At 40.0% G+C, this 20,997-nt stretch overlaps 1 protein-coding gene across 2 annotated transcripts in view; it reads right to left on the bottom strand.

Moving 5' to 3' along the window:
- The window catches only part of cacna2d1a (calcium channel, voltage-dependent, alpha 2/delta subunit 1a), a 172,985-nt gene that overhangs the window by 53,702 nt on the left and 98,286 nt on the right, over window positions 1–20,997 (bottom strand). For both annotated transcript variants that reach the window (XM_017706447.2, XM_017706448.2), the window contains exons 7-10: window positions 16,357–16,488; window positions 14,917–14,986; window positions 13,569–13,619; window positions 8,474–8,573 (exon numbers count right to left, since the gene is read on the bottom strand). In XM_017706447.2, coding sequence (XP_017561936.1) covers window positions 8,474–8,573; window positions 13,569–13,619; window positions 14,917–14,986; window positions 16,357–16,488 — 353 coding nt within the window. The remainder of the gene's footprint in view (window positions 1–8,473; window positions 8,574–13,568; window positions 13,620–14,916; window positions 14,987–16,356; window positions 16,489–20,997) is intronic.

Here is a 20,997-nt window from a genome sequence, read left to right as displayed (position 1 = left end):
CGGACAATCATGTGGGCTTTATAGACAACTGGCTAATGTTTGAGGGCAAGCCTGGTCTTTTAGGTAGGGATGGTGTCCACCCCACGCGGGATGGTGCTGCCTTACTTTCGTGCAGCATAGCACATAGTCTCTTAGTTAGTCGGCAGAGTAGCAGTAGCCTTAGAAGCTGCTGACAAACCGGAGCCGGGACCAGGCCGCAGACAGAGAGGCTTAACCGACCGTCTGTGAGCTGCAAAGAGACGTTACCTAGATACCAATGTATTCAGACTGTGTCTGTCCCCCGAGTCAAACATAAATGTCAAAAAACTCAAACAGTAAATCTAAATAACCTAACGTATATTAAACAATCATATCCAGACTGTAGCACTAGCACTTCAAAACTAAAGATTGGTTTACTTAACATAAGATCTCTAAATTCAAAAGCAGTAATAGTGAATGAAATCATAACTGATCAGAAATTTGATGTGTTGTGCCTCACTGAAACCTGGATTAGACCCGATGAATATTTAGCATTAAACGAAGCCACCCCTGCAGGCTATAATTATATACACAACCCCAGATCGTCCGGTAGAGGAGGCGGGGTCTGCATAATTTTTAGAAATTCCCTAGCTGTCAATCAGAAACACTATGATAATTTCACTTCTTTTGAGCTTCTTTACATCAATATAATTAATCCAATTACAAAACAGAATGCATTTTCTTTAATTAATATTTACAGACCACCAGGACCCTATGTAGAATTTTTAAAAGAATTTAGTGATTTCGCTGCAGATTTAGCAGTTTGTAGTGATAAAGTAATTATAGTAGGAGACTTCAACATTCATTTTGAAAAAGTTGATGACTCATTAAAAAAGGCTTTTGCATCAATTCTAGACTCAGTTGGTATTGCTCAAAATGTAACAGGACCTACACATTACTGTAATCATACTCTGGATCTGGTTTTGACCCTGGGTGTTAGCATAGATAACCTAGATATTCTTTCTCAAACCTCAGTAATCTCAGATCATTATCTTATTTCTTTTAAACTTCATCTTAGTCATAATATACGTACATCCCCCAGCTACTCTATGAAACGTTCAATAACGCCCTTTACCGCTCAACAATTTACTGATAACCTTCCTGATTTATCAACCATAGTGTACTCTCCAGGTAACCCAGCAGAACTAGACAAACTAACTGATTGTTTAGAAAATACCTTCCGGTCTACTTTAGATGGTGTAGCACCACTTAAACACAAAAAAGAGAGACAGAAAAAACTTGCGCTGTGGTATAACGACCAAACTCGTACTTTAAAGCAATTAGTACGAAATTTTGAGCGAAAATGGCGATCAACCAAACTGGAAGTATTCCACTCTGCTTGGAAAGACAGTATTGTTGAATATAGAAGAGAAATTAATAAAGCCCGCTCAGAGTATCTGGCCTCTCAGATCGAGATTAATAAAAACAACCCTAGAGTTCTCTTTAGTGTTATTTCTAAACTGACTAAAAATCAGGCAGGTACTGATCCTCAGATTCCAGCAATCCACACTAGCAATGCTTTTATGGACTATTTTGATAATAAAATCGAAAATATTCGGGACAAAATTCAACAGATAAATAGCACATCTTGTCTGTCATCTGGTGTGGCTGATATAGAACAAAATCCAGCTACCGAAGTCAGGTTGGAAGTTTTTAACCCACTACATCATTTAGAACTGGAGAAAATTATCTCCTCATCAAACTGCACAACCTGTACACTTGATGCAGTTCCCACAAAACTATTAAAACAGGTATTACCAGACATAATTAAACCACTATTAACAATAGTAAACTCATCATTAAACCTGGGGTATGTTCCCAAAGCCTTTAAACTAGCAGTAATTAAACCTTTGATCAAGAAACCAAATCTTGATCCTAGTGTACTATCTAACTATAGACCTATTTCAAATTTACCATTTATTTCTAAGATTTTAGAAAAGGCCGTGGCCCAACAACTTGGCTCTTATCTGCAAAGAAACCAGATCTATGAAAAATTCCAATCTGGATTTAGGCCTCATCATAGCACTGAGACAGCTCTAGTTAAGATAACAAATGATCTGCTTCTTGCCACTGACCAAGGCTGCGTTTCTTTACTGGTACTTCTTGATCTGAGCGCAGCTTTTGATACAATAGATCATAATATCCTCCTAGAAAGATTAGAGAAAATGGTCGGTATAACTGGAACTGCCTTATCGTGGTTCAAATCATACTTGACCGATCGTTTTCAGTTTGTGAGGGTAAATAATATACCCTCCAATTATACAAAGGTTAGATATGGAGTTCCACAAGGCTCTATCTTAGGACCGTTATTATTTACGTTATACATGCTCCCCCTGGGCAAAGTTATTAGAAAACATAATGTTAATTTTCATTGTTATGCAGACGACACGCAGCTCTTCATATCAGCCAAACCTGATGACAAACAGAGAATAAAGAAAATGGAGGATTGCGTAAAAGATGTGAAATCATGGATGTCACACAACTTTCTTCTATTAAATAGTGATAAAACATAAGTTCTTCTATTAGGCCCTAAAGCTGCTAGAAATAAATTATCACACCTAATGTTGAATCTGGCCGACTTCTCAGTCACACCTGGTTCAACAGCTAAAAATCTTGGCGTTATCATAGATTCAGATCTAGCATTTGATAAACACATATCTAATGTTACTAAAACAGCTTTTCTACATCTCCGTAACATCGCCAAGCTAAGAAATGCTTTATCCTTACATGACGCAGAAAAATTAGTACATGCCTTCATTACGTCAAGGCTAGACTACTGTAATGCGCTACTGTCAGGATGTTCTAGCAGTAACTTAAATAAACTTCAGCTAGTTCAAAATGCTGCAGCCAGGGTCCTTACTAAAACTAGAAAATTTGACCATATTAGTCCAGTCCTATCAGCTCTTCACTGGCTTCCAGTCAAATTCCGCATAGACTATAAAATTCTCCTGTTAACGTATAAAGCCCTACATGGGCTCGCTCCTGAGTATCTGAGAGACCTTATCTCCTATTATGAACCACCACGATTACTTAGATCACAGGGTGCTGGCTTCCTAGTAGTTCCCAAAATTCAGAGAAGCTCTGCAGGAGGAAGAGCTTTCTCTTATAAAGCGCCCCAACTCTGGAATAATCTCCCCGATAATGTTCGGGACTCAGACACAGTCTCAATCTTTAAGTCTAGACTAAAAACTTACTTGTTTAGTTTAGCTTTTGGTAGTTAATGTTAATTCCCTTTAGATAAGGCTGCAGATCCAGGGGTTCATGGACATAGTGAATTGTGGGTAAACTGAGATGCTGGTGCTGCTGTCACTCACTACATGCAGTCACTCAGGTTTGTGGACGGTGGAGTGGGTGAATGCCAGTGTCTCAGGGAGCCTCCGTGTCTATGTTACCTTCTGGCTCTCTCCCTTTAGTTAGGCTGTCATATTCAGACCTGCCGGAGTCATTAGTCACACTCTGATCATTTTTTACATTTTCTGTTCTTCATAAATCCAGTCTAAACTAATTCCTAAATCTTTCCTTCCTCCGAGTTACTGACTGTCCACCGGTCCGGCCCAATACTGATGGATGTCCCACCCTCAAGTCCCCCTGTCCCCCTGATTGACCAGACTGATGGAAGTTTCTGGAACGCAGCTTCTCCACTACAGATCACATCCAAATCTATATGAACTCTAATTGTTTCCACTGTTGATTATACACACCTGAATATATTAGAACTGCGTGGATGTAAAATTGACTTTTCAATGTTTAACTTATAAGTTGTCTGACCAGTGGTAGGATGGTCCCCCCTTTAGATGTGAGTCTTGGTCCTCCCGAGGTTTCTTCCTCCTCCAGCTCTGAGGGAGTTTTTCCTTGCCTCAGCGCTCACGGGGGTTCTGTATATTCTGTATATTATGTTCAGTGTTTTGTCTGATTCTCTGTGCTGTGATTCCCATTTTTGTAAAGCTGCTTTGTGACAACATCAGTTGTAAAAAGCGCTATATAAATAAATTTGATTTGATTTGATTTGATTAAACTCCAAGTTAATTTTAGATATATAGACAGTCACGTTGTAGTATTTCAGAGAATTAAGAGATAAAGAGAGAGTTTACTTCCAGATCTGATCAGTTTGCCGCTGTAGAACCTGGCAATATTGAAAGCAGTGTAAATGTATTCTAAGTGTAAAATGTCTTAATTTTTACAGCTTACTACTAATTAACCCTATTTGAGCTGGATTAGTTTTACCACGGGAGCTCCGGTAGTCTAATCTGTGCATGATTTGATTGGCCAGTTCTTACAGGATTAAGAATCTGTGTAATTTTGCCAAATCACCTCAAATAGCCCAGATACAAAGCTCATCATGCATACATTTACATGTACATTGTGTGACAGGCGCCACACGTCTAAAAAGTACCAATACATTATGCGGCTAAATCTGACGTATCCTGCTACAAAAACCATGTGTGACTGGACGAGGGAGAAGACTTCAGAGCTCCTTTCAGTGTGAGGTTATGCCCATTATCACCAGCAATTCCAAGTGATGGTGCACAATCGTAGCATATGAGAGGGAACGCATACAGAATTGTTGTCGATTTTTGAAGCCTTGAAGCTGAGCGCTAAGAAATGAGGTCAAATCAATCTCCATTTAAACTGTAGCCTTACCTTCAGGCTCCAAAAAGTTTGTAGCGGAATTAAAATCACGGATCTCTTCAGTAAGCAGTGAAAATTACAGCCCCTAGCTAAGTAAAACTAATCCAGCTTGAATAGGGCTTTTAGTTGAAATCTGTAGAGCGGCGGCATTGCAACAGGATCATTCCGTACATTTATCAGCGACATTAAATTTCCTTAAAAGGAATGATCCCAAACTTTTGAGCGCACCTCTGTGTGCACACGTGAATCTTTGCGTACGCATGGCTTTCTCTGCATTATCAATGACAGCTGCCTGCACAACATACTGTCCTATAAAAAGAAAGTCTAATTATGTCTAATCATCTAAGCACTCATGATCATGTGACTCACAGTGCTATAGACAGACTTAACATTCTCTCTCAGACCCACAGCACACACTCCCACAGGGGTGATGGGACAGAGGGGTGGGGGTATAGGCAAAGCGTGTGGTTAAGAAATGGCTGAAGGCCGATACACACTCACAAACCCTCACCCTGCTGTTAAGAAGGTATTCCACCGCACTTTGATAAATTACTTCATTAGTTCAAGTAAAAGTCCTTTGGCTCAGTGCCATCGATACACTTACGACACTATTGACTGATTTTATTAGCATCGAGCCAGGGTCACACTGCTGCCCTCACAGCATAAAATACAGCCTTAAATTAATCAGAGGAATGGAAAGAGAAATCACAGTGGAGCAGACCACTCCACTCATATCCATCAAAACCCATATGCCTAGCCTCTGTTTATTCCTGTCAACAGTTCAGCAAAAGAAATGAAACAGAACGATTCCAGTAAATTCCCAAACAGTAGACCTCAAATGTTCCTCAGAGTGAGCCTATTTTTTATTTATATTTCATATTTAACTCTATATCAGCCATTCTACTGATTTAGGTGTGGTCCCAACTGTGGTCCCACAATAAAAATAGCATTCAGACCTCACATATTTACATTATTTATATTATGATTCATTTAACCCCAAGACATTCATAGAGATGGTCCTAAACTAAATATATACGACATCATCATTTATAATGTATTTTTCAAAAGTGCTTTTACATTTTCAATGTTCATTTTTAAAAGATCGTTTAGATTTTTTTGAAGTGACGAAAAATGTAAAAAAAAAAAACAAACACATTTATTCGCACTTTTATGCCACTACCCAAACACAGAGTTTTAGTCCATAAGTGGAACCTTGTTTCAGCCACACATTTAGAGTGACATTCTCATTAAGCTTCAATAGTGTTATGAGTGTTTTAATTGTAGCAAACTGGAAAAAAAAAATGATATAAATAGAAACATAATGACATAAATGCAATTCAGTTAAAGAGGCACTCAAAGCAAAGGATTTTAGTGTAAAGTCCACGTCAGTGAAAAGGATGCCTGACTGCATGTCTTTGGACCGCGGGAGGAAACCGGAGAAAAGCCACGCAGACACGGGGACAACATGCCAACTCCACACAGAAAGGACCCTGGTCGCCCAGAGGGGGAATCAAACCAAGGCCCTTCTTGCTGTGAGGTGACAGCGCTGCACACAACCTTTTTGAGCTGATATACAGCACTGCGCAACTATCAGAGCTCATCTTCATTTATTTACATTCCAGTCAAAAAATAAACTCATTACAAGATTTTAATTGAAAACATAATAATTACATAATGTCTATTTTTCTACTGCGTCTACTCTCCGGTCTTATTACAGCTTCTCTTTTTTTCTGAAAGCTCTTCCAATCTATAGGCTTATTTTTCCACACCTCCAAAGTTCAGTCTTAGAAGCTGGTTGCATTTTCTGCTTCAAACTGGAGTGGTCAGTCCATTGTTCTGAGAACACCAGCAGCTTCTTTGTTTAACCTCCAAATTTTCTTCCTTTTGGTCTATTTGCTTTCCTCAGCAAGGGCTTCCCGACCGCTACACATGCCTTCATCCTCATGTTGAGCTGGATTTTCTCCTCCCTCTCAAAGATGAAGGCTTTAAGTGCTGTTTATCTGATGGTAACAGGTTTGATGGTCTCCCAGGTCCTGCACTGTTGTTAAGAGTCCCATTGTCCCCGTATCTTTTTTTTAAATAATTTTTTAACTCTAGTTTTGGAAACTCCCGCGACCCTGACGGAGAAGCGGCTTAGAAAATGGATGGATGGATAGTTTTGGAAACTGATTTTCCTTTGACTTTCCCTTTCTTGTGCACATGGATTCTCCTATCTCTCATCTTCTCAGAAATATCTACGGAAAAATGAATAACTTGTACTTAATGGTTGAATTACACTGTACTGCATATCCCGTCTGAATCTAGTGGCAGCCCTACATTAACATATGACACACTTGAGAAAGAGAAATGACAATAACATCACAACACCTCACTGTATCTGTACCCGCATTTCACTGAAGCCCAATTTCAACAGATCAGATATTTTTTAGAGAGGTGTAATACGTGAACATTTGTTCTTCCCTACAGCTCGTCTAGCTTAGAGAACTCCAGAGAGCTCTGTTACTCTCCAAGATTCAATTTCGCTTTATACGACTCTGCAGGGTCTCCACATCAAACTCGGCATCTCAAGAGGATGAACGAGAGTTCGGCCACAGTTCATCATTCACAAACGGGCTCACCTCACCGTGGGCCTCGGTGTAAACACACACTCACATACTCCACTGCGGCCAAACACGCTCAGTCACACAGGCTTTTTTCCAAGGAATGTTGAAAGTGTACACTGGCCACTTTATTAGGTACACCTACCTTATATATACAAATGGTTGAAATCTTATTTAGTACGGTGGAAGGCACCTCATATATTGTAAGATAATCACTCAAGCAGCCGTTGTTTTATGAAAATAACTCAACTGAAAGTAACTGCCAATTGACAAAGGCTAATAGTGTAACAAATCAAGAATAACATTTTACAGCATAATATAGGAAAGAACTTGGGAATTTCATCACCAACAGTACATAATATCCTTAAAAGATTCAAAGAATCCAGAAAAATCTCTGCGTGTAACAGACAAGGCTCAAAAACCAATACTGGCTGGCCGTGATCTTCAGACCCTCAGGCAGCACTGTATTAAAAACAGACATGATTCTGTAGTGGAAATCGTTGCACGGGCTCTTCAACACTTCAAGAAAAACTCTCTGTAAACTCAGTTCATCTCACTTTTTTAGGAACATGTTGCTGTCATCAAATTCAAAACAGGCATTCAAAACAATAAAATTTCTCAATTTCGACTTTTGACATGTTGTCTTTGTACTATTTCAAAGAAATATAAGGTTTAAATGATCTGCAAATCATTGCTTTCTATTTTTTATTTCTACTTACAGCACTGTAGTGACACTGTTATGGTAGTGTGACATACAGTAGTGTGACTGGAGCATTTAAACAGCTCAGCGTCTCTGCTGGACTGAGAATAGTCCACCAAAAACATCCAGCAAACAGCGTCCTGTGTCCAAGGGTGGGAAGCAACCACGCATAAGTACTTCATTACTGTCTTTAAGTAAAGTTTTTGTGATTTACTTGAGCATTTCTGCTTTTTTTTTACCTTTACTCACTAATGCAGTAGCATTTTTACTAAAAACTACAGTCTGTAACTGCAGAGTGCTCCTGTATTATAAGTGGAGCTGATAAAATGGACAGTGAGTGTAGAAACAAGGAGGTGGCCAGTGAGTGTATGTACGAAGGAGAGCCCGAGAAAGGGCATGAGAGACAGAGAAAGAGAGATAGAGGGAGGGAGAAAGAGAGAGATGACTACCTTCTTGTACATATTCATTAGAGAGAGAGTGGCAGAGAGAGAAAGGGAGGGGCAACTGCCTTTCAGTAGATACTCACAGAAACTACATTGACGTAATCATCATCAGAGAGTGTCTCCAGCATCTCGCTTACAGAAGTGCGGATTAACTTTAGCGTCAATCCAGACACGCTCCCACTCCTGCAGAGAACAACAGAGCTCCGTTCAGAACTTAATCTAATACAGATTTCATACTTATGGCAGTTTATACACAGACCACTGCTGTATTAACATGCATTAACCTCTTTGCTGTCATATTTTGTTTTACATCCATTGAAAGTGATGGCTGCTCTCTGCACTGTGTGAAAATGATGTGACAGAACCAGAACAAACCAATAGAAACTTCTAAACTACTTGGAATTACTGGTGTCAATTTATGACGAGTTAATTAGCTAATTAATAATTAGTGGCATTAATAACTTTTTGCAAAAATGTCATGTGCTGTTGACACGTCATGGAAAAAAAATATGTTAATATCTCAAAACATACCGCTCCCCAGTCCATGCAGTGAAGAAATAAAAGAACATTGTTTTTGTGCTGTCATGATGATACAGAGCATTTACGTATTTCCAACCATTCAGCCTATAGCAGTTTAGCCCCTCCCATTCACGCACCTGTTTCAGTTCAAACTACTTTTTGAATGAGGTGTAATGCAGCCCAGCCAATCAGAACAGAGAACATTTACATCTTTCAGTCTTTAAGGCATAGTAACAAAAACAGCCTGTTTTGATAGGTTGGAAGTAGTCATGTAAAAAAGAGCTATGAATTTAAAGCTATAAGGGACAAAAATCATTTGCAAGCAAAACACAGTGCTGATGCCTGCAATATCAGTAATGTCAGTAACGTTGGCACTATAGGACATCTTCTACAGACTGAGATACAGTGCTCAGTGGAGATAAACGGTTGATATTGAATTATTGAAAGTAATAAGTACACCAAGTGTAAGTAAGTAATGCGTAATAAGTAATCAAATTTATTTTGTCCAATCATACTGATTATCAGTGGTGGATGACGTACACACATCATGTACTTGAGTAAAATATTACTCCAGTAAAAGTAGAAGTTCCTCCCTTCAGAGAAAAGTACAAAAGTATTTGCCTTCAAATGCCAGTATCAAAAGTAAAAGTACTAAAACATTAATTAATTTAATGCAACTTAGTTACAAGTTTAAGTTGAATAAAAACTTGCTTTCTGTAGGCCTCTGTTCATAAACATAAACTAGCCAAAATTACTTTACTATCAAATGAAATAGTGTTTGTATGAATTCAGAAAAAAAAGCATGTCAGTCACGACTGCATGTGTGTACATATTTCCATATTGTGGTCTATTTAAACAGAGTTAGGTTAGTTTCACAATTTATGTTGAATAGACTCTCCCAAACTTTTACACGGCTGCACACATAAACCGAAAGGAACGACAGATTTCAAACACAAAGACAGTGCTTTGTGTTTTGGATCTTCCATGTGCGTTTGTTTTGGTTCAGCCCCCTAGTTTCATGACTCCATCCCAATTGTCTCCACCTGTTTTTCACCTGTCCCTCGTTTTCCCTGTGTATTTAAGCCCTGTGTTTGCCCCTTGTGTGTGCTGATCTTTGTATTGGCCTCTGTTGTTGTTGCTATCTGCTGTGTTGGCTGTACTGGTGGTTTAGTTCTGGTTTCTGTCATGTCTGTCCCCCGATCCATCCATGTTGGCACTATGACCCTGGACCGTTTGGACTATGACCCTGAATTTGCCCATAATAAATCTCGCTTATCTCAGCACGTGCGTCCGCCTCCTCGCTCCCCATTACAAGTAAAAAGTAAGATATTTGACTTTAAATTGTAGCGGAGTGAAAGTAAAAAGTTGCCCAAAATGGAAAAAACATCAGTAAAATACAGATACACAAAAAAACTACTTACAGTAAGTACAGTAACAAGTTACATTTACTCAGTTACTGTCCACCACTGCTGATTATTAAAGGGTAGAATTACTACTATGGGAAAAAAAAATATTATGGAAAGAAAAAATGCCTCAGCCTTCCAGTCTCTGACGTAGCAGCTGAAATGAAGCATTAAACAGGACACACCAGAGGGCCTGCAAATGGCGTTGGATATGCGGACAGACACAGCAGCACTTAAAAGCCTTGAAGGACTTCAGTACTGAGGCTTTACATCTAATTTTTATGGCTAATAACCACAGTCTGATCACTCAGAGAGGTGTGTGGGATTACAGCATCTATCATTAAGCTAATTTGAGAGGCTCTAGAGGACCACTTAAGCCATCACCATACGAGGCCTTTCTCCACAAGAGTAATTATACAACAAGGGATTCGAAGCATCATAAACGGCTTTGGGATGTACTAACTCTTATCATCACATGCTTAAATGCAAAAGAGATCCCATGCTCCCAGAGGATGATAACCTTACACGTGATTCTTCACTCAGTAGCAGGATTAGAGACGCTTTGTTTTTGTGGGAAAACTGATTCAAATGTCAATCATTTCAACACTGATCGAATATTCCATCAACACAATTTTGTCTACCAGTTCACAAAATCACAAGAGCTGCAATTTGAATTATGTGATTCAACAATGTCTCCATGTCTGATTTCTCAGACTTCTGCAACCTTCAGTCACTGAAATGTAAACCAGGTCATTCAGAGTGTTTTGATGTGGATGAAAGAATGTGAACGTCCACTGCAGAGAAATTTACCGAATCAGATGTCCTTACAGTGGTGGTCGCAATGTCAACAACACAAATATCACCACTTATTTATTATCCAGAACTGCCAGCGAACCTGCATGGGCTTACATGTAATGCTGATGATGGTAAATTAGTGGTAAATCTGAAAAAAGGAGTTATCTTGTACTAGAACATTTTGCATGTACTATGAATGTGCATTTGAAAAAACACTTTAGATCAAAACTTTATCTTGGATCTTTTGCAAACCAGTGCTCCAAATCATTGTAAAGCTATGTTTACGGCATCCATGTCCACCTTCACTACATCCATAAACCTTCTCTGAGGTCTACCTCTTCTCCTTCTACCCGGCAGCTCCATCTCCAGCATTCTTTGACCAATATATCCACTACGGCAGAACATCCGAAACTATCCATTTCATGCAACAAACCACTGCGAACATTCCTCCACTCTAAAACCCCACGTTAAGTTAAGTGATACTTTTTTAATCCCAAAAACGGGGAAATTCCACCTCTGCATTAAACCCATCCGTGAAACACCACATACACACTAGGGGGCAGTGAACTTGCCCGGAGCGGCGGGCAGCCCTTTCCACGGCGCCCGGGGAGCAATTGGGGGTTAGGTGTCTTGCTCAAGGACACTTCAGTCATGGACTGTCAGCGCTGGGGATCGAACCGGCAACCTTCCAGTCACAGGGCCAGATCCCTAACCTCCAGCCCACGACTGCCCCCAGAAAAACACTCTGAATGACGCTGTTTACATCTTAACGATTTATACATATGGGGTTTCCCCAGTAAGAAACGTTAACATTCGCATACATATATACATAAATATTAATGTTTTTCTGTTTTGCCTTGAAATTAAATTTCAATAATATGCCTTCAGTTCAAAATCTCTTTAAGCAAACTAAACCCATGATGGAAGTCTTGGGAGAGAAATGAGTGCTTAGGGGTTTCCTAGTAGTGGGATTGGTAATCACCGCTTCATGCTAACGGGCATGAGCTAACAAACCCACAGTGGAGTAGAGTAAGGATGCGAGCGAAGAACGCTAACACAGAATAAGAACAAAGTTATGCTAATACACTGCAAAAATCAACACCTACAGCATGCAAAGCAGTGCAGAAGCTGAGCTCTTTCACAGGGCAAATCTTTTCTCATCTGGTTTTGTCCCACTTGTTAAAATCCTCTGTATTCACAAGCGTTTAATATTCATAACGTTTCACATCAGATGTCTCATAAACAATATTAACATGAAACAGTCTGTCAATCACATTCGCCAATTATATCTGCATTGTGCTCCCAGCTAAAAGGTAAAAACTGATTTTTTTTCTCATTTTTAATCACCCTCTCATCTAGGCTTGGCGTAGTGCCACAGTGCCACTTTTTACAGCCTCCTTTGCTCACTCTATCTCTCCCTCCATCTGTACATACATCTTGTATGCAAAACTTTGAACACTCCCGGTTAAATTCAGTTTTGTTGATATTCTAAGTGAAATTAAGTTAACATCCTATACTGTGAACATAAATATGACATGTAATTTGCATGAGGCTGTACATATACTAAATGGCCAAAAGTATATGGACACCATATCATGACACCTACGTGAGCTTGTTGGACATCCCATTCCAAAACCAAGAGCATTAATACGGAGTTGATCCACTTTGCTCTATAACAGCCTCCTCTCTTCTTCAAAACTCATTTCATGAAGCTCCTGACACATAGTTCTCAAAGTGATGTTGCTTTCAGAGGCAGTTTAAAACTCATGATGCAACAGAGGATGGAAGATCTTAATATCAGCACTCAGAAGGCCTGCTCTGTAAGTTTATGTGGTCTATGGTTTCACGGTTGAGCTGCTGTTACTTCTGGAAGCTTTCATTTTACAATAAGGGCGCTTACAGTTGACCAGGGCAGATGTAGCAGGGTAAAAATTTCACAGAATGACTTGTGGCAAAGTACATCCCATTCTACTGCTCAATATTTAGGAGGGGTGTCTGCATACTTTTGGCCATATAATGTACATTAAGTCCAAAACACTATGTCCCAAAGTATCCAGGCTCCTTCTAAATAGTGAATTCAGCTACTTTAAGCTTCATCTACTGTGTTCTCCATGGTGGTGGCGCTCCATCTAGTGGTTCTGGGATTTGATGCAGTGGCACTCGTGATCCAGAATGTTTGTTATCGTCCAACAATTTGATTATTAATACCTCGTTGAAGTTGAAGTGTCCACATACTGGTACCTGACTTTCTCTCTTTCTCTATCCCACTCTCTACCACTCTCTTAACACATAACTCCAATACACAACATGTGTATTAGGATTAGTCTTACAGGCAAAAATAGCCCACTATGTGGATTCAGCTAACCACTGGGGACAAGAATTTAAAATATTACATCAAATTCGACATGCCAGTCTCATATAGAACAAATCTCTAACATGAATGAAGAAAGGCTTTACTCACGCATCCACCAAGATCAGCATGTCCTTTGGTGAAGCTGCACCTTGAATGTACCTGTGGTTCAGAACGCACACATAGACAAAACAACAAGTCGTTAAACGTGAGAGAGAATTGTAGAATTTAATTGTTAGGCCGCTCTCTCACACACACACACATATACGCAAACACACACACACACACACACACACACACACACACTGTAAATACTGAAACCTTCTTACAATTTCAAAAACTATCTTTCAGTGTGTGGACCTGCCAATTGAAAGAACTAAATACAGTCGTATGCAAAAGTCTAAACCAGTCAAATAACATGTTGAATGATTCTTTTCTGTGCACAAATTCTATTGCACTTGTTTAAAACAACACTATGCATGATTTTGTTTTGTGGAGCGTGCACGCTGCTGGCAGTCGCTCTGTTCTTACGTACATTGTGTGCAATAACACATTTCCACCAGAGAGGTCTCCAAATCCCCAAATTTTACATAGTGAAGTGTAACATCATCTTCTTTCGGCTGCTCCCTTTAGGGGTCGCCACAGCAGATCATCTGCCTCCATCTTGCCCTATCCACTGCCTCCTCTACTTTCACACCAACCATCTCCATGTCCACCTTCACTACATCCATAAACCTTCTCTGAGGTCTACCTCCTCTCCTTCTACCCGGCAGCTCCATCTCCAACATTCTTTGCCCAATATATCCACTATTCCTCCTCAACACATGTCCAAACCATCTCAACCTGGCCTCTCTGGCTTTATCTCCAAACTGCTCCACCTTCACCGTCCCTCTGATCTGCTCATTTCTAATCTTGTCCATCCTTGTCACTCCCAATGAAAATCTCAGCATCTTCATCTCCACCACCTCCAGCTCAGTCTCCTGTCTTTTAGACAGAGCCACAGTCTCCAAACCAAACATCATAGCAGGACCACTACTGTCTTATAAACCTTCCCTTAGTGAAGTGTAACATACTAGAAAAAAATTAACGTATAATGTAAAACAGGCCATATTTATGTCATATGTTTCTTTCAAATGTGTTAAATTCAGCAAATGAACTAATTATGTACAACTTATATAAGTAATTATGCATTAAAGCGTGAAGAATGACACTGTGGATGTGTTAATTTACAAAACGTAAATGAACAAAACACAAACGTACATATAACTTTTGTATGATTGTACAAACAAAAATCTGACTCTGACTTTATTTTTAGTTTTTTGCTTTTTTTTCCCGTGCTATGTGAAGCGACCTTGGGTTTGTGAAAGGTGCTATTTAAATGTAACTTATTATCATTATTATAAACACACATACACACACACTTCCCATGAATGTCCACCCACTCATCCTCTATACTCACCACGGCCTCCTCCGTACATCATACAGGTCGATTTTATTTGGAGTTTTCCTAGTGTCCATCCATGGGGAGGCTGGAGAGAGTATTGAAAGGGAAAGTGAGTTTAATAGTTTCAAAATTAGATCTCAAGGTGACCTCCAATGATCAGATCGACGGTCTGAAAGCCTAAAGCACCCCAAGAGTGCTCCATCGTGACTCAGTGTTTACTGTGTTTCTGCATTGAACATGTGTGGGTTAACATGAAAGCGAGTGTCTGATAGGCGGGATAATCATCAAGAATGCCTGGGAGTCTGTGAGGCTGAGGTTCTGAAATTATAACACAACATGTCACTTTGATCTCTTTACTCTTCTCTACCAAATACGCAAACAAACAAGCTTCCCAATTGTTTGGCTACAATAAAATAAGCAAAGTGGACGAGGCATCTACTGAGACCAACAGACCGTCTAATAAACATTTTGCACATGACATATCTTTATCTGATACTCCATCCTGCTTTAAATCAGTCTAACAACACTTTAAATCAGACACATTTTACAGAGCGCAATAAAAGTTTGCACTATTTTATAAGTAAACAAGTAAACAAAGGTATTTATGGTGCCAATACTGTTATCAGTGGATTGCTGACATCAGCACTGTGTTTTGTGAGTTTTGCTTGTAAAGGAAACTTCAGATTTGATATACTTCTGTGAGAAACTAATTTATGACATTACATTAGCTGAAATAACTATCAAGAAAGCCATTAATGGAGATCTTCACATATGCTGTACATGACGGACAGGGCAATATCACTCAAGTGCCTGTAAGCAGTTGAGCACCTGGCATTGAACTACCAATGACTTGAAGGGTCAAATTCAGGAAAATGCTTTAACTGTGTTAAAAATATTAGTGTCGTTAGTAATTTAGCAAGTTAGGATGCTATTAACATTATTAATGGAACTCAATTTTTATAAAATAAAAACTTTAGGGCGGCGCGGTGGCATGGTGGGTAGCGCTGTCGCCTCACAGCGAGGAGGGCCTGGGTTCGATTCCTCCCTGTGTGGAGTTTGCATGTTCTCCCTGTGACATGCAGTTAGGCCAATTGGACATGCTAAATTGCCCCTAGGTGTGAGTGATTGTCTGTGTCTGTCTGTCTGTCTGCCCTGCGATGGACTGGCGACCTGTCCAGGGTGTATCCTGCCTTCCGCCTGAAGACTGCTGGGATAGGCTCCAGCACCCCCCTGCAACCCTGACAGAGAAGCGGATTAGAAGATGGATGGATGGATGGATGGATGGATGGATAAAAACTTTATATGTTAGGGTTAAGGCTTAAAAAAACAGGGGGATCAGATAAATGTTCCAACAGCGTGTGAGAAACAGTGGCATCCTGGAGCCAAACTAAAAACACAATACATAAACACCACACACACAAACACAAGTCTGAGCTCACATTGTGTGAAACTGACCTGGGAAGTATCTGGCCAGTCCGGTAGCGCTGCCGAACACCTGCCACAGCAGTGAGGGGTCCTCCTCCTTATTTTTCTTAAACGTCTCATCCAGTGCTTGCGTCCAGGACAGCTCATTCAGAACTATAGTGGCTGCAGTACACACACACACACACACACACAAATGCAGTGCACACTGGGTTAATGCCAGTCTGTACGAAGTGTGTTGAACGCTGGGTCTTTGTTGCAGCATCGCTGGCCGTCTAACATTCTCCAACAGTCTCACTAAGACATACAAACGGATTTCTCCTTGCCAATTCCGAATGCAGGGGCTGAGTTTTTCCGGTTTGTTCACTTCAGATTTCAAAGTTTTTCTCTCCCCAAAGAAATGCATGCAGCACTAATCCCTGCTGACTCCTTTCATCAATAGTGACAGCCTTAGTGAATATCTTTTGTCTGAAATACATTGTACAAACCTATAAATGCTCACTTGACCTTTTCAGCCAATGTACAGCACTTTAAATGTGTCGCCCTACATCTCAGCTAATAAAGCTAAAAGCTAAATGTTCTGTATGAGAGCATCATTTGTAATACAGAGCAGTAGGGCGGTGAGTCTGAAGGGAAAAGACTTTTGCAGAGGGGCTTTTAGCTAATGCAGCCTAAATGTGATTAGGGGGAAATGGCAGCCCTTTTCCTGAGAAAACGAGAGATCACGACCGACAAGAAACAGCCCACAGGCGCTGTGTTAAAGACCAAGTGATGTTTACACAAGTCTACAGGAAAATACAAACAAAGAATAATTAAATTTTCCTATCTAGCATCACTCGGTGATAACTGTAGTGAGCCCTGTTCTGGGAGACAACCTCTTACTGATCGTTTGTCTAAACGGGAGCTTCTCAGGATGCAGTGTGTGTTGGAAAGTTTTTCTTGGTATAATCCATCCTATTATGCCATGATGTTTGGAGTGACTTGTGGAAAATTCTGGCGAAGTGTAAACAGACAATGCGTTACAGCCTAATAACATCCTAAACCGTGGGAATAATAAAGGTTTACAGTGTTTATTTATTTATTTGTTTATTTAAAATGCTTAAACATTAAGGTGGTGACACAATTCTACTGTTTATATCTATCTGGTATTGGCAGATGTTTTTGGTCAAGGCTGAGCAAATTATGTGCAAAGATAAAATGCCTGTGAATTGTGTATTTGTATTTTTAAAGAGTGCATATTTCTATTGTACTTTGCATATATAGCACAAAACAGAGTGAATAAATATTTAAATTTGTTATATTTTCATGCTGTGATGGACTGGTGACTTGTCCAGGGTGTATCCTACATTCCACACAATGACTGCTGGGACAGGCTCCGGCCCCTCCCCGCAATCCCAAAGGATAAGCGGCGTAGAAAATGCATGTTTGTGTGTGTGTGTGTGTGTGTGTGTGTGTGTGTGTGTGTGTGTGTGTATTTTCGTAGGTCTTTTATGTATATTTCACGTCTGTCGGTCAAAAACCCGGTATCTCCAGTTTTTGACATAATTTGAAAAAGCCTGTGTAAATTTGATGATGGACTAAAAGAAACAGCCCAAAATGACTTGGTTCCAAAAACTCTGGTTCCATTGACTTACATTTAAAGTAAAGTAGGTTTTTTCCTTCTCCTGTAAAGTTAGCATTTTGGAGATACGTGGTTATATAAACATACACATTTTAGTTTGCTACTGAGTTCCATTGCTTCTACAGTTTTTACCTAATTTCTACATTTTCATACCTGTTCATGTATGAGCTTCAGCACGTATGAAAATTTTGAAATATGAGTATCTGCTCTCCAATTCCATATCGGTGCGTCCCTAGTCCTAAAGAGTCATTATCTAATCTAATCAATATCTGAAAGTATTCTGAGGTCAAGTCCTTAAGAGGTAAACATCGGCAGAGCATCCAGTGCCAATCGAGAATTATGTGATTGTGTTTGTGAGTGAGAGAAAATGTGTGCATGTGACGCATCCCCCGAGACCACTCATTCATTAACCTCAGCTCCAGGAAAACACATTCACACACACAGACTCCCCCTGCTCCTGTCTCACATCATCATGCACTTCCACAGCGTGTCTTGCTAATCAATATCAGCACTGCTGTTAGACCCCGGGGCCGCAGTCGCCAGCTGCAGCTCTATTGATCATGTTTAAGTGGACCCATCAGCAGCCCAGCGCCGGCCTTAATGAGAGAGTCCAGCAGGCCGCCTGTAAACACATCCGTCTTCATGCATGCAAACTACAGCGCACCCAGGGTAACACTCTGTACGCTACCACTGATGGAGACTCGCAGGAGTCAGAGGGCAAACAGGCCTGCCAGAACCCCAGCCTGGAGCACCGGTCAGTCAACGTACCATACAGACGCTCAAACTGCGGCTGGAGGCTGAGCGCTCTCAGCATTCTGAGGGTCTGAATGTGTGCGTGTAGGCCTTTCAATTGGGGCCTGACCCATAAAATTGACTGTTGTGAAAGGATTCAGATCACTGGAAACTGGATTTCTCACACTTTCTTTTTCCTCGTTTAAATAAAACAGTATATTGTATGTATATGGTGTATGTAGTCCATATACCATCACTTTAAAAAAAAGGCATGTTTCTTTTGTCCTTTACATTGTGTGAACATTTCATGATGAATGGACCAAAAGAAATGCTCCAGAATTAACTGAAATAAACTGTAACGCGGAGCGAGGAGGCGGACGCATATGCGGAGACTTTTATTAAGGGCAAATCCAGGGTCATGGTCAAAACGGTCCAGGTACAAACAGCTGATAACGGAGAGCAGGATGGACAGACATGACAAAATGAGCACAGAACCTCAAAAAACCAAAAAACCAAACACCACGAGAAGAGAAGAGAATAGAATACAATACAATACAATACATCCAACACTATCAAACATATCAAACAAAGACCTGCACTAGACTAAGGAAAACACAGGGCTTAAATACCAGAGGGCTAACGAGGGATCACAAGACACAGGTGGAAAACAGGTGGAAACAATCAAGGGTGGAGACAATAACCAAGGGGCAGAACCGGGAGGAAACCAAACAAAGAAGCACATGGACGATAAAAGGTACACAGAAAAGCACATGGAGGAGTGGGAGGAGCCAATCGTGACAAAACACTTATATTCAAAGTAAATAACATTTTTGTCTTTGCCATTTTGAAGGTAATTGTGACAATATGGAAACTAAGCTGCAAAAACAGCCCGCTTCAAATTCACTCATCTCTCTGTGATGCTGTATTTATATACATCCAGCTTTTCAGCTTACAGACGTTTAGCTTCATCCATTTATGTTGAACATATAAGCGGCTAAAATGCAGGAAAGCCCCTGTAAAGTTCTATTGGAGAAAGTCCTGCTGGTTAAAACACTGATAACATCTCTTTAAATGTTGCATAAAAACACAGTTGGGAGTGTCTGTTTCACACAACAAACACTAATTTCCCTGAGGAACTGATACGAACATTAGCCACCAAGTCGGCGAATCTTGTAGCCAAAATTAAAGAATTCTAGAAACATGTTTATCATATATATTAATTAAATATACATTTAATTTACAATAAAAATGCTTTAGTACCAACAAACAAGTGCTAAAATACAAAAACTTTCTCTGAATAAGAACTTTGCTGTTACATTTGCTGCTGTGGTGGACACAGTTGGTGAATTTCGACAAATCCGTTGATGCAATTAATAAAAATATGCTGATACACATTAATTGAGAAAATCAGATGTAAGTGGGCTATCTGAAAAAAAAAAAACATTTTATGAGTTACGAGTCTTATAAATGTGTTAAAAGTGTTAAAAGGTGACTTCTGCAGGCTACATTACTTGTGTAGAGTATAACTTGAATGTACAAAACTGTCTATCGACTAACTTTAGGTGGTGATGTTTCGAGGTAACTAGCCAGGTACTAGGCTACTATAGCCAGCTCTGTTACGTTATAGAAAACCATAAGCTGACTTGCACAGACAATGTAATGACTTTAGTTCACCAAAGAATGTCCTTTAATACCAAAAAGAAGTCAGGTATTCCAACAAAACAGAGAGCAGATGCTGCGTTTGGGAGTGTAAGTCCTAGTTTTGTTGTTAATGCTGGATATTTTAAAATGTCAAAAAGAGAACAAAGAGAAAAACTAAAAGGTCCAAAGAAAGTGGCCACCTGGGCGTCAAGGATACCAGGCAATAAATAATGTTGACCCCTGCTAATCACAATCAAATCAGTCAGTAAAACAATGTTTAACTAAAGCTACTGGAGTTGAATTTTTATCCATAGAAGAAGTATATTGTCTGATTTTTATCACCTTAAATTTCATATCGGTGATGCAGACATTCACGTCAGTCAGGCCCTACTTCCGATACTCTTGCTCCTGTGTGCATGCAAGTGTGTGGGTGGCAGAGGGCCATAAAATCACTAACGACCGAACCAAGCGCCTCTCCAGCTCCCAGCCAGTGAGAGAGAGATACGACACCACCCAGGGGGCTTCATCAATCTCCTCTACGTCTCTCTCGCTTGCCATCCCTCACTCTCTCATTCTGTCTAAAACCCCCCACTCCTGCAAATCGATCAAGCTGTCACTATTCATACCCCTCTATTTCCATCACTCCATATCTCTCTCCTCTGCTTCTTACATCACTAATA

The sequence above is a fragment of the Pygocentrus nattereri genome, chromosome 11 (genome assembly GCF_015220715.1).
Source record: "Pygocentrus nattereri isolate fPygNat1 chromosome 11, fPygNat1.pri, whole genome shotgun sequence".
Lineage (NCBI taxonomy): Eukaryota > Metazoa > Chordata > Actinopteri > Characiformes > Serrasalmidae > Pygocentrus > Pygocentrus nattereri.
This window is presented reverse-complemented; position numbering and strand designations above follow the sequence as displayed.